The sequence below is a fragment of the Pongo pygmaeus genome, chromosome 12 (genome assembly GCF_028885625.2).
Source record: "Pongo pygmaeus isolate AG05252 chromosome 12, NHGRI_mPonPyg2-v2.0_pri, whole genome shotgun sequence".
Lineage (NCBI taxonomy): Eukaryota > Metazoa > Chordata > Mammalia > Primates > Hominidae > Pongo > Pongo pygmaeus.
The window spans coordinates 59,255,420-59,269,227 of NC_072385.2; the positions used below are offsets into that span (position 1 = coordinate 59,255,420).

The 13,808-nt window shown below is 47.8% G+C and overlaps 1 protein-coding gene across 3 annotated transcripts in view; it reads left to right on the forward strand.

The window, feature by feature from the left end:
- SLC4A5 (solute carrier family 4 member 5) overlaps positions 1 to 13,169 on the forward strand; it is a 126,921-nt gene extending 113,752 nt beyond the window's left edge. For all 3 annotated transcript variants that reach the window (XM_054476232.2, XM_054476233.2, XM_054476234.2), the window contains 6 exons: positions 1,505 to 1,573; positions 1,818 to 1,865; positions 2,252 to 2,425; positions 4,383 to 4,538; positions 7,875 to 7,942; positions 10,514 to 13,169. In XM_054476232.2, coding sequence (XP_054332207.1) covers positions 1,505 to 1,573; positions 1,818 to 1,865; positions 2,252 to 2,425; positions 4,383 to 4,538; positions 7,875 to 7,942; positions 10,514 to 10,679 — 681 coding nt within the window. In that variant the 3' untranslated portion in view covers positions 10,680 to 13,169. The remainder of the gene's footprint in view (positions 1 to 1,504; positions 1,574 to 1,817; positions 1,866 to 2,251; positions 2,426 to 4,382; positions 4,539 to 7,874; positions 7,943 to 10,513) is intronic.
- The last annotated feature ends 639 nt before the right edge of the window (positions 13,170 to 13,808 follow it).

Sequence of the window (13,808 nt, forward strand, 5' to 3'; positions counted from 1 at the left end):
AGGAGGCTGAGACAGGAGAATTGGTTGAGCCCAGGAGGTGGAGGCTGCGGTGAGCCAAGATTGCACCACTGCACTCCAGCCTGGGCAAGACAGAGTAAGACTCCGTCCCCCCCCCAAAAAAAACACCTTCGAATCGGCCAGGCATGGTGGCCCATGTCTGTAATCCTAACACTTTGGGAGGCCGAGGCGGGAGGATCACTTGAGAACAATAGTTTGAGACCAGAATGGCCAACATACCGAGACTCTGTCTCAAACAAAACAAAACAAAACAAAACAAAACAAAAACCTCAAATCTAAGAACAGCCTTCTTTAGGGGCCAAAAATTCCTCTAAAGCCCTTCCAGTGTTGGCATAGTGCTCTGTGCCCTCCAGAGTGCTCTAACATGACCACAAGGAGGAGCAGCCTCTGCTCACCATGGGGAGCCATAGCTGCAGGTGAAAGGGAGAAGGTAAGGGGCAGAAACAGCTGAGAGACAGCGGAAGAATGCTTGGAAAGGCTGTGAAGATTTGGAATCATTCTTGTAGAGTGGGATGAATTCTATGATCCCATTTTTGAAAAAGCAAACAAACTGCCTGTGTGCAAGTTTGGAGGGAAGGATACCCGCCAAACTATTGGTGGTTAGTTGGTGGTGAGTGCTGATTAGTTTACACACTTTTGTTCTGCTTTTTTATGTGATTGTGTATGAGGTATGATTTCTGTTTTTTTGGTTTTGTTTTTTTGAGGTTTTGTTTGTTTGTTTGGTTTGTTTGTTTTTTTTTGAGACAGAGTCTCTGTCACCCAGGCTGGAGTTCAGTGGCACGATCTCAGCTCACTGCAACCTCCATCTCCCGGATTCAAGCGATTCTTCTGCCTCAGCCTCCTGAGTTGCTGGGATTACAGGCATGCGCCACCACACCTGGCTAATTTTTTTGTATTTTTAGTAGAGACGGGGTTTCACCATGTTGGCCAGGCTGGTCTCAAATTCCTGCCCTCAGGTCATCCACCTGCCTCAGCCTCCCAAAGTGCTAGGACTACAGGTGTGAGCCACCATGCCCGGCCGGATGCATGATTTCTGTTAAGTGTCCCGGGTACTTCCTGCTGATGTAGGTCAGCTCATTAAAAGTCCCCATGCCCCTGCAGGCTGAGCAGTTTTAGGGGACCCTCAACTGAGGCTGGAGGTAGGAAGAAGCTGGCAGGAATGAGGAGGGGGCAGTCTGTGGAGTCTTCTCACTTTCCAGAAGGCATTTCTTCAGCCAGACCACGTGGCTTCCGCACGGTGCAGTGAGGGGCCAGGCCAGGAGAGCAGCTGCATGCTGGGCCAGCTACCCCAGCCAGAAAAGGGCAGTACAGCCCCAGTGACCCTCATCTTCACCCCTGCCCGCATCCCAGTTCTGCTGACTCTCTTTTCTCCCAAACATCCAGTTTCCCAGCTGCCACTGTGGTCAGGAGACACTGTCATCCAGAACAGGGTGGCCAAGGGCCCACCCCAGGCAGAGGCTGATCCAAAGCTCTGCTCTCATTTTAGTGTATCCCCCTGCCGGTGCTGTACGGAGTCTTCCTCTACATGGGCGTGGCCTCCCTGAATGGCATCCAGGTAAGGCTTTCCCTCCCCAGGCTGCATGATCTGGAGTCAACATTCCATGTCTGGTTCCATGTCACCAAGACCCCCAATTCAGTTGTCCCAATTGTCCCCAATTGTCCTCATTCAATGAAAGAACAATAGTAATAATGATACTACCACTTACTGATACTACCAGGCAAAATAAATATGCTAGGCACTTCATAGGCCTCATATAGTTGAATCTATGTAATTAGGTCCTCTGATCCCCATTTTACAGATGGGGACCGGAGGGTCAGAATTCAAAATCCAGAAGAAGCTGACTCCAGTGAGCATTTCACTATACCTCTCTCTCTTCCCTAAGGCAACTATGCAGAAGAAAACATTTTTGTTTTGTTCTGTATTTACTGTGAAATCCCAGAATTCTTAAACAGTTTGTGTTACAATTAACTTGCACTTTCCCTGAATATGGACAATGTCCATTTTGTGGCCAGCTCCAGGGCTCCTCCCCTCACCCAGGGCTCAGGACCCCTTCTCTAAGACCCCATTATGCATCTGCCTAGACACCTCCAGCCCCACTCCCGTGCATCCTTAAGGCCTGAGCAGGGGGCTTCCCCTCTCTGAGACCCCACCCTGGTACCCCTTCCCCTAGTCCTAGGACCCAGCAGGCCCTCGGGGTCCGGCTGCCTGGCTGAGCCCCCGCTGTACCCCTAGTTCTGGGAACGCTGCAAGCTCTTCCTGATGCCGGCCAAGCACCAGCCGGACCACGCCTTCTTGCGGCACGTGCCGCTGCGCCGGATCCACCTCTTCACCCTGGTGCAGATCCTCTGCCTGGCGGTGCTCTGGATCCTCAAATCCACGGTGGCTGCCATCATCTTCCCGGTCATGGTAAAGTGGGCGCGGGCTTCCCCCTCCTGCCCAGCAGGTTGGCCTGGGCAACCCAGAGGTGCAGCGCAACCTGCCCTCCCGCCACCTTCTGCCTTCCCGTCAGCTGTGGCCTGGCTCCCTCGGGTAGCGGAGGCTGGCACAGAATGACCTGATTTGAGTTGTGAGTCCAGGCCAGATGGTGTGGGATGGGGCAGAGAGGAGGCGGAGGAAGGAATGTCAGAGCCGCTCAGCGAGAACCCAGGAGCCACCCAACCTCCTGGCTCCGGGGAGGGACGGAGAAAGCAAATCAGTTCAACCAGGAGACCGAGTTCCCACTGCCAAAATTCCAGCCAGTCTCAGAAGTCGATGCATACTAAATATAGATCTTTCCACCATTCAAGATAGCTAAATTTGAAAAGCTAAATAGTGAAGTAGGGGGGCAGGGGAAGAACGAGGGTCAGAGATCAAGAACGACAAAACCCAATGACAGTATATATAAAGCTTGAGCAAGGGAAAGGTTACAGTTCTTTCGCTATTCTTGCAAATATTGTATGAGTTTGAAATTACTCCAAAATAAGAAGTGAAAAGAACGCAAAGCCAACAACATGTTGCATCTGGCCCCCTAGATAACTCACTGAGGGCAGTGACCCAGGCTATTGCCAGGAGCCTGGAGTGTGTCAGCAAATGCCTGGGGAAAGCCTGAGGGCTCTGGGGTAGGGGCCAAAGTAAGGACACTGAGGAGAACTTGAAGTGCACACTCCTGGGAGGGGTCTAGTCCATGGTTCTTGACCCAGGCTGCCCATGAAAATCAACCCAGATCAATCAAATCAGAATCTCTGGGGAAACCCAGACTTTGGTATTTGTATGAGGCCCACAGGTGAGCATAGACCCGCAGCCAGGGTTGAGAACCCCCACTGCAGGGAAAGGGAGATAGATCCTCCCCCCAGTGCCCTCAGGGGCCTCAGAGCTGGCAAAGGGAAAGGCAGTAGTAGTCATGATTAGCATTTACTGAGTACTGTTCACTAAGTCCACACCAGCCCCCAAAGCACTAGTAACCCCGCTTTACAGATGAGAAAATAAGGCTCAGAGAGCGTGAGCAGAGTGACCCTGGGCACACAGCCAGATAAGGTAGGGCAAGACCCACACCCTCCACCTATTGATTTTTTTGTTTAATTTGCATACAGTAAAATTCAATGTGTGGGTCTATGAGTTTTGGCAAACGTACAGAGTGGTTAGAGACATAAATTCTCGGGCGTTACCTGACCTGCTAAATCAGAAACTGTGGGAATCCAGTGATTTGTGTATTAACAAGCCCTCCAGGTCCTGGTACATGCTCAAGTTTGAGAACCACTAATTTATGTATTTATTTTATTTGTTTGAGATGGAGTCTTGCTCTGTCGCCCAGGCTGGAATGCAGTGGCACAATCTTGGCTCACCGCAACCTCCACCTCCCGGGTTCTAGCGATTCTTCTGCCTCAGTCTCCTGAGTAGCTGGGACTACAGGCACTCACCACCATGCCTGGCTAATTTTTGTATTTTTAGTAGGGACAGGGTTTCACCATGTTGGCCAGGCTGGTCTTAAACTCCTAACCTCAGGCGATCCGCCCACCTCGGCCTCCCAAAGTGCTGGGATTACAGGTGTGAGCCACCACGCCCGGCTAAGAACCACTAATTTAAAGAATAACTGCAGTTCTCCAGCCCATGGCCTTTCTGAGGCTCCCCACTTCGGCTTTCACAGGCTCTGTCCCTCTTGGTCACTGGTAGGCATGGTCACTCACCTGAGGGGCCAGACGAGAGGAACCACGGTGGAGGGAAGGTGAATAATGGCTTATGGGAGCTTTGAGATGGCTCCAAAGACACCACAAAAAGTCCCTGAACTCAGCTGACTGAGGGAGAAAAAAATCTATGCCTGAGTTTGGGCATTGAGACCACAGTTTTCTCCAAATTCTCACAAAACTTTAGTCTCTCTCCACCACAGATCCTGGGCCTCATCATTGTTCGAAGGCTTCTGGATTTCATCTTTTCCCAGCACGACCTGGCCTGGATTGACAACATCCTCCCAGAGAAGGAAAAAAAGGAGACAGACAAGAAGAGGAAGAGAAAGAAAGGGGCCCACGAGGACTGTGATGAGGAGGTGGGGAAGATGTGAGGCCGGGGCACAGAGGAGAAATCGAGAGACCTTCTCTCCACTTTTGCCAGGGACAGGGAGAGGGCGGCTTCTTGGGTGGCCTGCAGCAGTGCCTCGGCCCAGTCCAGGATGGGCTGGGGCATCTGCTTGTCTTGGTCTAGGGTGTTGAGGGCTCTTGCGTTTATGTGAATATCCTCAGGGTGGGCCAGAGTGAATGAGACTCCCTGTCCAGGGAAAAGGTGACTGGCCATGCCCACTCTTTCCATCACTGTGGGCTTTACGGCCGTGATCACAGCAAGCGGGTTTCTGTGGGAAGGGCCGGGAGGCAGCTCCAGCATGGAAGGTGGTTATGAAGACTGACCTCCAAAGAGTGGAGCAGACTTGGGGAGAGGTGTCTAATGGGGCCTTATAAGTAGACTGGACTCCAGACAGGCAGGAGGGGCTGGGAACAAGTTTTGCTTGCGCCTTTGCCTAGGGTATTGAGGACAAAGTTGGGGAAAGAGGCAGGTATCCTCGCCGAAAGGAGACTGGCTACATTTCCCAGATGCCTGGGACAACATGGTTGCCCCATCTGCCCCTCTTCTCCCATGCTCCCTTCCCATTTCATCCCCAAAACACTCAGGGAGTCAACAGACAAGGGGCCAGTCCAGAAATTATAGTGAACCACAAAACATGAGGCAGAAAGATTCTTAATTCACGTGTTCATTACTTACGATGAAACTGTCCCCACAAAAGGAAGTGACTTACCCAAAATGGACATGTAGCTACATTTCTAAGAAGGAATTAAGAAAATAATTCCTGACTTTGCTGGTTTCTGATACGCTAAGCTGCCTGTGCCATCTCCTAATGCTGTGCTTGGCTCCCAATCTCCCAGTTTGACCCAAACTCACGTCTCTGCATCCACCCTGTCCTGTTCTAGTGATTTTGCCTTGTGCAGATGAAACCTGTTGAAGGCAAATCCCTTCTGACTGGCTGGTGGTGATTAAACCATCTTCCGATCAGTCAGAACTCCCCCGGTCCTTAATTACTGTGCTCTTCCAGGAAGAGTCCCATAATGCATGTGTTTGTAGATGATTTGTAAAGGTGGGTTCTGAAAACAAAGAAACAGAGACTAAGTGCCTTTTAAAGACAAATACTTCTTTTGTTGATACTTTCAATAAATATCTGAGTGGCTACCACATGCCAAGAACTATTACAGGGTTGGGAAAAAACTCTCTGAATTATGATATATCAATGGAAAAACAGGATTCAATTTATACAAATTCATTTTACTTGTCTTTATAGCAACACAGTTATTGTGTGAGGTTCATTCCCAAGTGACTGGTTGCTGTGACAGATAAAACTGTTATGATGAGTAACATTCCTGGAAGAGTTCTGATCTGTCCGATGGTGTGTATAGGACAGCAGGCTAACTGTGCCCATTCCCCTTCAGTGGACCCCAGAGTATTTGCAGCACCCCCTAACTGTTTAGAGGTGAACAGAATGGTGGTTTGCAATGTGCATGCATGCATTTTCCATCTTGGCAAGAAAGCCAAGTTGTTGGCTGCACGCAGTGGCTCACATCTGTAATCCCAGCACTTTGGGAGGCCAAGGTGGGGGGGATCACGAGGTCAGGAGTTCGAGACCAGCCTGGCCAGCATGGTGAAACCCCGTCTCTACTGAAAATACAAAAAATTAGCCAGGCATGGTGGTGCACGCCTGTAATCCCAGCTACTCGGGAGGCTGAGGCAGGAGAATCACTTGAACCCAGGAGGCAGAGGTTACTGTGAGCCGAGATCGCACCACTGCACTCCAGCCTGGGCAATAGAGCGAGACTCGGTCTCAAAAAAAAAAAGAGCCAAGTTGTTGTGTTGGTGTTTATCCCCTTTTCCCACTGTTTTTCTCCAGCCCCAGTTCCCTCCTCCCTCAGTTATAAAGATTCCCATGGAAAGTGTCCAATCAGATCCCCAAAACGGTATCCACTGCATTGCCAGTAAGTAAAACACATGATGTCTCTCCCTTCTTACTACTAGTCCTCCATGTCTTTCCCCTAGGAACTTTCATCTGTAACTCAGGGGGATCTAATCATTTTGGATGCTAGAGCAGCAGTCCCCAACTTTTTTGTCATAAGGGACCAGTTTTGTGCAAGATAGTTTTTCCATGGACCAGTAGGGGAGTGGGGAATGGTTTTGGGATGAGACTGTTCCACCTCAGATTCTCTTAAGGAATACGCAACCTAGATCCCGCGTATGGGCAGTTCACAATAGGGTTCTCACCCTTATGAGAATCTATTGCTGCCACTGATCCCACCGGAGATGGAGCACAGGGGTTAATGCTTGCTCGCCCATGCTCACCTCCTGCTGTGCGGCCTGGTTCTGCTACTGTTCCATGGCCTGGGGGCTGAGGACCCCTGCGCTAGAAGACCTTTGTCCTAGGCAGAGGTCAAAGAGAACTGGGCTACCAGGACTGGTACTCCAACCAGATGGAAACCCCAGAGCAAAGCCTGCAGACTCAAATGACTAATTCTCACTTTAGTTGAGGCAAAATCCCTCATTCCCTCCTTTCCCCAGGTGTCCCCAGATCCCTGTGGCATCTCCTGGCCCTCTTCTGTGTTGTTTCAGACCACATCAGTCCAAACATGGCCCACCAGGCCTCCCATGTTTTCCAGTGGCTGTTGAAATGGTTGAGGGCTCAGAACCAAGCTTTCCCCTTTAGAGAAATAGGTAGCATAGCACTTGGGTTATAAGTCAGGCATAATTGGAGGTCCTCATGGTGGTTGTGCTGTGCCTCTGTGTGAATCCTCAGCACCTTCTCAGCAGACAGCTGAGAGGGAGGCTGCCTGGGAGGGACTGGGCATTGCTTATGGAAATCCTGGGAGATTATATTACTGCCTTTAACGCCCCCCCAGCCTCAGCTCCCTATAGGTGGCCAGTCCTGTCATCCAGGCAACATAGCCTGTCCCGAGTCTTCTGAAAGATCCCTACCTTAGTCCCGAGCCCGGTGCTTCTAATACAGGGCTTGCCACCCTCAAAGACAGATTAGGGGTGGGTAGCCAGGGCATCCTTCCCATCAGCACTGTCCATCATAGGCACCTCAAGATCTTGAGTTTCTCAGACTCCTTCCCCACTCCCATTTCTCTCTTCCCTGGCCCTCCCATGCCTCACACCCCCTAGCCCCGGCTGAGCGCCTTCTGGGTGAAGGAGTAACTAAGCCCAAAGCCACACATCTCTGAGGCCCTGTATTCCTCTTGCACAGTGTTGGCTCTAGGGTTAGAGAAGGAAAAGAAAGGAAATGGTGGGGGAAGCCCGGAGAAATATGGTGTTCAAACCTGCTCCACATCTGACATTTTCATTTTCCTGCCAGGAAAAAGATCTTCCAGTTGGAGTTACTCACTCTGATTCTTCCTTCAGTGACACAGAACTTGACCGAAGGTAAACACTGTTAGGTAGACTCCTTGCGTATTAGGTAAGAGACTAGGAAATGGCCGGGAAGGCGGAGGGTCTAGGATTTCCCAAGCTAGCTGTCCTCTCAGTAGAAGGCCCTTGCTGGCCCCCAACTGGGAGTCAAAGGCTGACAAACCTGACTCATCATTCAGGGCCAAGAAACAAATATGTCTTCTTACTGACATAACAACATGGTTACAACACACAAAGGTATTCAACTTTAGTAAAGGAAATTCTTATAAAAGATTAAGTAGAACAAAAATTGAAAGTAAATGTTGTGGCCGGGTGCGGTGGCTCACACCTGTAATCCCAGCACTTTCGGAGGCCGAGGTGGGCGGATCACGAGGTCAGGAGATCAAGACCATCCTGGCTAACATGGTGAAACCCCGTCTCTACTAAAAAAATACAAAAAAATTAGCTGGGTGTGGTGGTGGGCACCTGTAGTCCCAGCTACTAGGGAGGCTGAGGCAGGAGAATGGCGTGAACCCAGGAGGCGGAGCTTGCAGTAAGCTGAGATCGCGCCACTGCACTCCAGCCTGGGCGACAGAGTGAGACTCCATCTCAAAAAAAAAAAAGTAAATATCGACAAAAAGAAAACAGAAGCCAGGTGCGGTGGCTCACGCCTGTAGTCCCAGCACTTTGGGAGGCTGAGGTGGGTGGATCACGAGGTCAGGATATCGAGACCATCCTGGCTAACAAGGTGAAACCCTGTCTCTACTAAAAATACAAAAAATTAGCCGGGCATGGTGGTGGGTGCCTGTGGTCCCAGCTACTCGGGAGGCTGAGGCAGGAGAATGGCGTGAACCCGGGAGACGGAGCTTGCAGTGAGCCGAGATCACGCCACTGCACTCCAGCCTGGGCGACAGAGCGAGACTCCATCTCAAAAAAAGAAAAAAAAAGAAAACAGAAAAACTAGGAATGGCTTAAGTGTAATATCACTGAAAGCCAGGATAAATGAATGCTAAGGATCGAAACCCCAGGGTACTCTGTAGAATGAATTAACAGCAGGGTTAATTAGCAAAGATCAGAAAGGGTATGGAGGAAAGCCAACGTCAGAGATCAACTGGAGATGGGAACTGTTAAGAATAGGTTCAAGGCCAGTTGCCAGGAGCCCCCATGCCAACAATGTGATTCTGTTCTTCATGAGAAGCCACCCGTGAAAAAGGTGAGACTCCCTGATGATGACATAGTGGGCGCAAACACAGAAAAGACGAATTTAGAGGCAAGAAAGGCTTTACTTCATTGTTACTTGGGAAGATGCCAGGGGCAGTCCCACTCCTGCCTTGTGCCCTAGAATGGACAGGGATCAAACAGTAATTACAGCACAGGCTATCCCAAGTCTAGAAGATCAATCTCCAGGCACAGAGGGCACTCATCCAAGAGATTTCTGGGGAAATGGGGTAGGGGATCTTCTGAATTATAAGGCAAACCTGCTATCCCAATGCCAGGGTGAAACGACACACTTTTCCCCAGTTCAACCCTCCCTAAGCAGCAGTCCCAAGGATGCTCTAGCCCAAAGTGTCACCTGTCCCAGTTAATCTCCACCTTCCTTCTCATCCCACCTCCCCAGTCAGGCTCCTATATATGTGATGCCATTGATCTTTACACGTTAGTATACACCGGTATTAGGAGAAAAGCAGTCTGTCTATCTTATTTTCATTTATAAAATAATCTACATGAAATTGACTAACTGCTCCCAATTTCAGGCAGTAGAAATTCTGGACCAGGTTAGGGGTTTCCAAAACCCTGTTAAATTACACAATCCCTAAGACAGGGTCAGAAATGAAGAAACTTTGGTAAGTGGAGATGGCATCTCCCAACCTCATTGGTGTTTTACTGAATTTATGAAAACAGATGGAGGCAAAGACCACTAAATAGCAAGATTCTGTTTCAGTGAAAGGCTCTGCAACATGATCTGGTTTAACAAAGACTAAGCGTCAATGATTTACCAGGTGCGATGCTTAATCCCTGGGGATGTGGAAAGAAAGGCATGCAAACAAAGACAGAGCACCCTGTGCAAGAATATCGGAGCACACAGGGAGGGACTAGCCTCGTTTTGAGAATCTAGGAAAGAGAAACTGGAATCTGCCAGACATAGAGCAGGGCAGAGAAAAGAAAAGGCATTTCAGGCAGTGGACGCAGGCCCGAAGTACCATTTGAAAACACACACACACACACCTCCAAAGAGCAAAGAACACTGCAATGGATGGGGCAAACTAAGCAGGCAGGACTACAAACACAGAAGACTGTTTGTGTTCGTGAGAAGACAGACACTCCTGTCTTCTCACACTAAGGAGCTTAGATTCTTTGAACCCAATGAGGAATCACCAAATTTGTGATTTCAAAAGTTCACCTTGGCAGCAATGTGAAGATAGGTTTACAGGGCGAGACCAGGTGCGTGACTATGGCTGAAGGCCAAGCCAATAGGAAACTGCTCATTCTGGCATGTGCTGAGAGTTCAGAAGCGAAGATGGAAGTATTTGCATTAGAGCCCTGCTCTAGGGGATGGGTTCAAAACACCAAGAACTACATAATCCTTCTTTCCTACTTCTCGTTCAGCATCACCTTGCACTTCAAAATCTCCTGTCCAGCTTCACCTGCTTTCAACTACTCACGGAACCCAGTGTTCATGGTGCCACAGGTGAAGATAGAGATGGAGTCAGACTATGACTTCACAGACATGGATAAATACCGAAGAGAAACTGACAGCGAGACCACCCTCTAGGATGAAGCAGTTTCTCCCAGATGGGAGATGGAGAGCCTGGCTTAGTCTTCACTGGGAGGGTCTTAACTTCTCTGTGCCTGTTTCCTTCTTTATCAAAAAGAGGGAGTCCATCTGCCTATAGAAAACTGGAGATCTATTGATGAAAAGTACTGCTTAGATGCAAAGCTCTCCCCTTCCCTTTGTAGCAATTAAAATACCTAAAGCTAAATATTATATTTTATTTTAAAATGCAGTTCAGCATAGAAATTCTAACATTTCTTTGGAAATAAAAAAATGCTTGTTTCTCCAAACCATAGCTAAGATAAAGGGGCAATAGTCAATTCATATTTAAAACAAACATCAATTTAAAATTGTTTAAAGGTTAGATTTAAATATAGATGTTCTCGAACAAACTCGTAATATACTTTTATGTCACTAGACCATCTTTGGAATATTTGGCAATTCTGCATATTAAGAAATGCTGAAAAGGTCCTATCTTTTCTCCCTGTCACATCCGATTTCCTAAGGGTTATATGAAAAGTTTGAACCAGCCGGGCACAGTGGCGCACGCCTGTAATCCTAGCACTTTGGGAGGCCAAGGCAGGTGAATTGCCTGAGCTCAGGAGTTCGAGACCAGCCTAGGCAACACGGTGAAACCCCGTCTCTACTAAACTACAAAAAATTAGCCGGGTGTGGCGGCATGCGCCTGTAGTCCCAGCTATTGGGAGGCTGAGGCAGGAGAATCGCTTGAACCCAGGAGGCAGAAGTTGCAGTGAGCCGAGATGGCACCACTGCAGTCCAGCCTAGGCAACAGAGTGAGACTCCGTCCCCAAACAAAAAAAAAGTTTGAACCATCTACATTATGGGCCTTGCTCCAGAAGTGTGACTGGGGCTTTCCCAGATTGAAAAGCCAGCTCCAAAACTCTGTTAATGAAAGAACCAATGCATCTGAGTGGATAAATGTTTCTAAAATAAAATAGTTCTTGTTAAAGTGAAATTTGAAACCACACGTTAAATCAAAATGATCCTTTAAATTAGTATCACTGGTTTTTCATACCTGGAATCACATTTCATTATACATTTGGGTGGGTCCTCCCTGCAAATTTTCAATGTTTATTCCCAAAGTCAAACTCCCATTCATGTGAACAGTACAGGTTGGACAGAGGTAATGTCACATTTTACATTACAACTTTGCAATATTAATCAACCTAGTACTTTAAAGGAATGATTGAAAACTATTTGGGAAGATAAAAACCAGTTTCAATGAAGCAAACGTATTCCTCATGAAACTTATGATCAGTCATTTTACCTTCAATCCACATTTAATGAACACCAACCATGTTGATTTAATGCCTACTATGACCCTGACAGCCACAGTGCATCTGACACTTTCTCCAAAACAACTATGATTTGAACCTTGAGTAAATCACTTGAACCTTGAGGTTAGAGTTACTATATTTGCTCAAGATGACAAATGCAGGTGCTTTCTTTTTTAAAGAAAAATGACACTAGATCATTAACATCTTGAGTATAGGACAGGTAATTGCCTCTGTAATTCCCAGAGTCTAGTGTAGTGCCTGGTCCATAGAAAGCTCTAAGTGTTTGATTACATTTAATCTCAGAGGTCCCTTCCAAGGGATACTGCCAAGAGGTGAAGCTCTAAACCTCTACTCTTACTGAGAGCAGAATTTCTTAGCTAATCCAGAACCATCTCCTATGCTTAAGTATAAATTCTTGTCAGACACAGTGGCTCACACCTGTAATCCCACTACTTGGGAGGCAGAGGTGGGGGGATCAGTAGAGGTCAGGAGGTCAAGACCAGCCTGGGCAACATAGTGAGACCCATCTCTAAACAAATGTTTAAAAATTAGCCAGGCATGCTGGCACACACCTGTAGTCCCAGCCATTTCGGAGGCTGATGCAGGAGGATCATTTAAGCCCAGGAGTTCAAGGCTGCAGTGAGCTATGATCATGCCACTGCACTCCAGCCAGGGAGACAGCTGGAACCCATGTCTTATAAACAATAATAATTTATTTTTTTTTTAAGTATTTATCATCTGCACCAATCCTGGGGAAGCTAACAATCCACCCTTAACACATTTCAGTTTTAAAACCTGGGTGATCTGGACTAGAACTTTGTCCAAATTAAATTGTAGAAATGCTATGGATTCAAGAGTAAACCTGCTTGATTAATCAAACAAGCTGGAAAACTACTGTTAATTTCTTTGTTGTAAATTGATCACTGTAATTTTACCTTACATGTCATTTATATTTTGTATATACATGAACATTTTAATTTCCATAGCTTTTAACAGGTTGACGTAATACTTCTCCATGCAGTAAGTCAGTCATTTTTTCCACTTGTAACTGTAATTCAATAAAATTTAATCCTGTCTGGTCATCTTGCTCCATGTTTAATAATCTAGGTAAGCAGGCAAGGCTTATAGACATAAGCTATACGTCACTTACAAAAACATCTCCAGCAAACTATCTAAACTTCTTTAAACTGCAGAGAACTATCAGAAGAATAATGCCAGCTGGCAGAAGAACAAGGACGGAGGTAGGTCAACTCAATTGTTCTTTCTCTTTCTGCCTCAAGCTGCCTACAGCAGGAGCTACCTCTGCTCGCATAAAAGCCAAAAGCCAAAATAGACCAACCTATCCCTGCCTCAAGTATTTTACAGATTAAGCTCCTAGCTTGGCACAACCTGTTGTGATATAAAACTGTACGACAGGCTGGGTGCGGTGGATCACTTGAGGTCAGGAGTTTGAGATCAGCCTGGCCAATGTGATGAAACCCCATCTCTACTAAAAACACAAAAATTAGCCGGGCATGTTGGCATGCACCTGTAATCCCAGCTACTCAGGAGGCTGAGGCACAAGAATTGTTTGAACCCGAGAGGCAGAGGTTGCAGTGACCTGAGATCATGCCACTGCACTCCAGCCTGGGCAACAGAGCAAGACTCAGTCTCAAAACAAACAAACAAAAAGACTGGAGGACGAGGCTGGTTTCTCCAAAGCTCTTTAAACCTCTGTTTGGGCGTGGGTGGCCCAGGCCTGTAATCCCAACCCTCTGGGAGGCTGAGGCAAGAGGATTGATTGCTTGAGGCCAGGAGTTCAATACCAGCCCAGGCAACATAGCAAGACCCC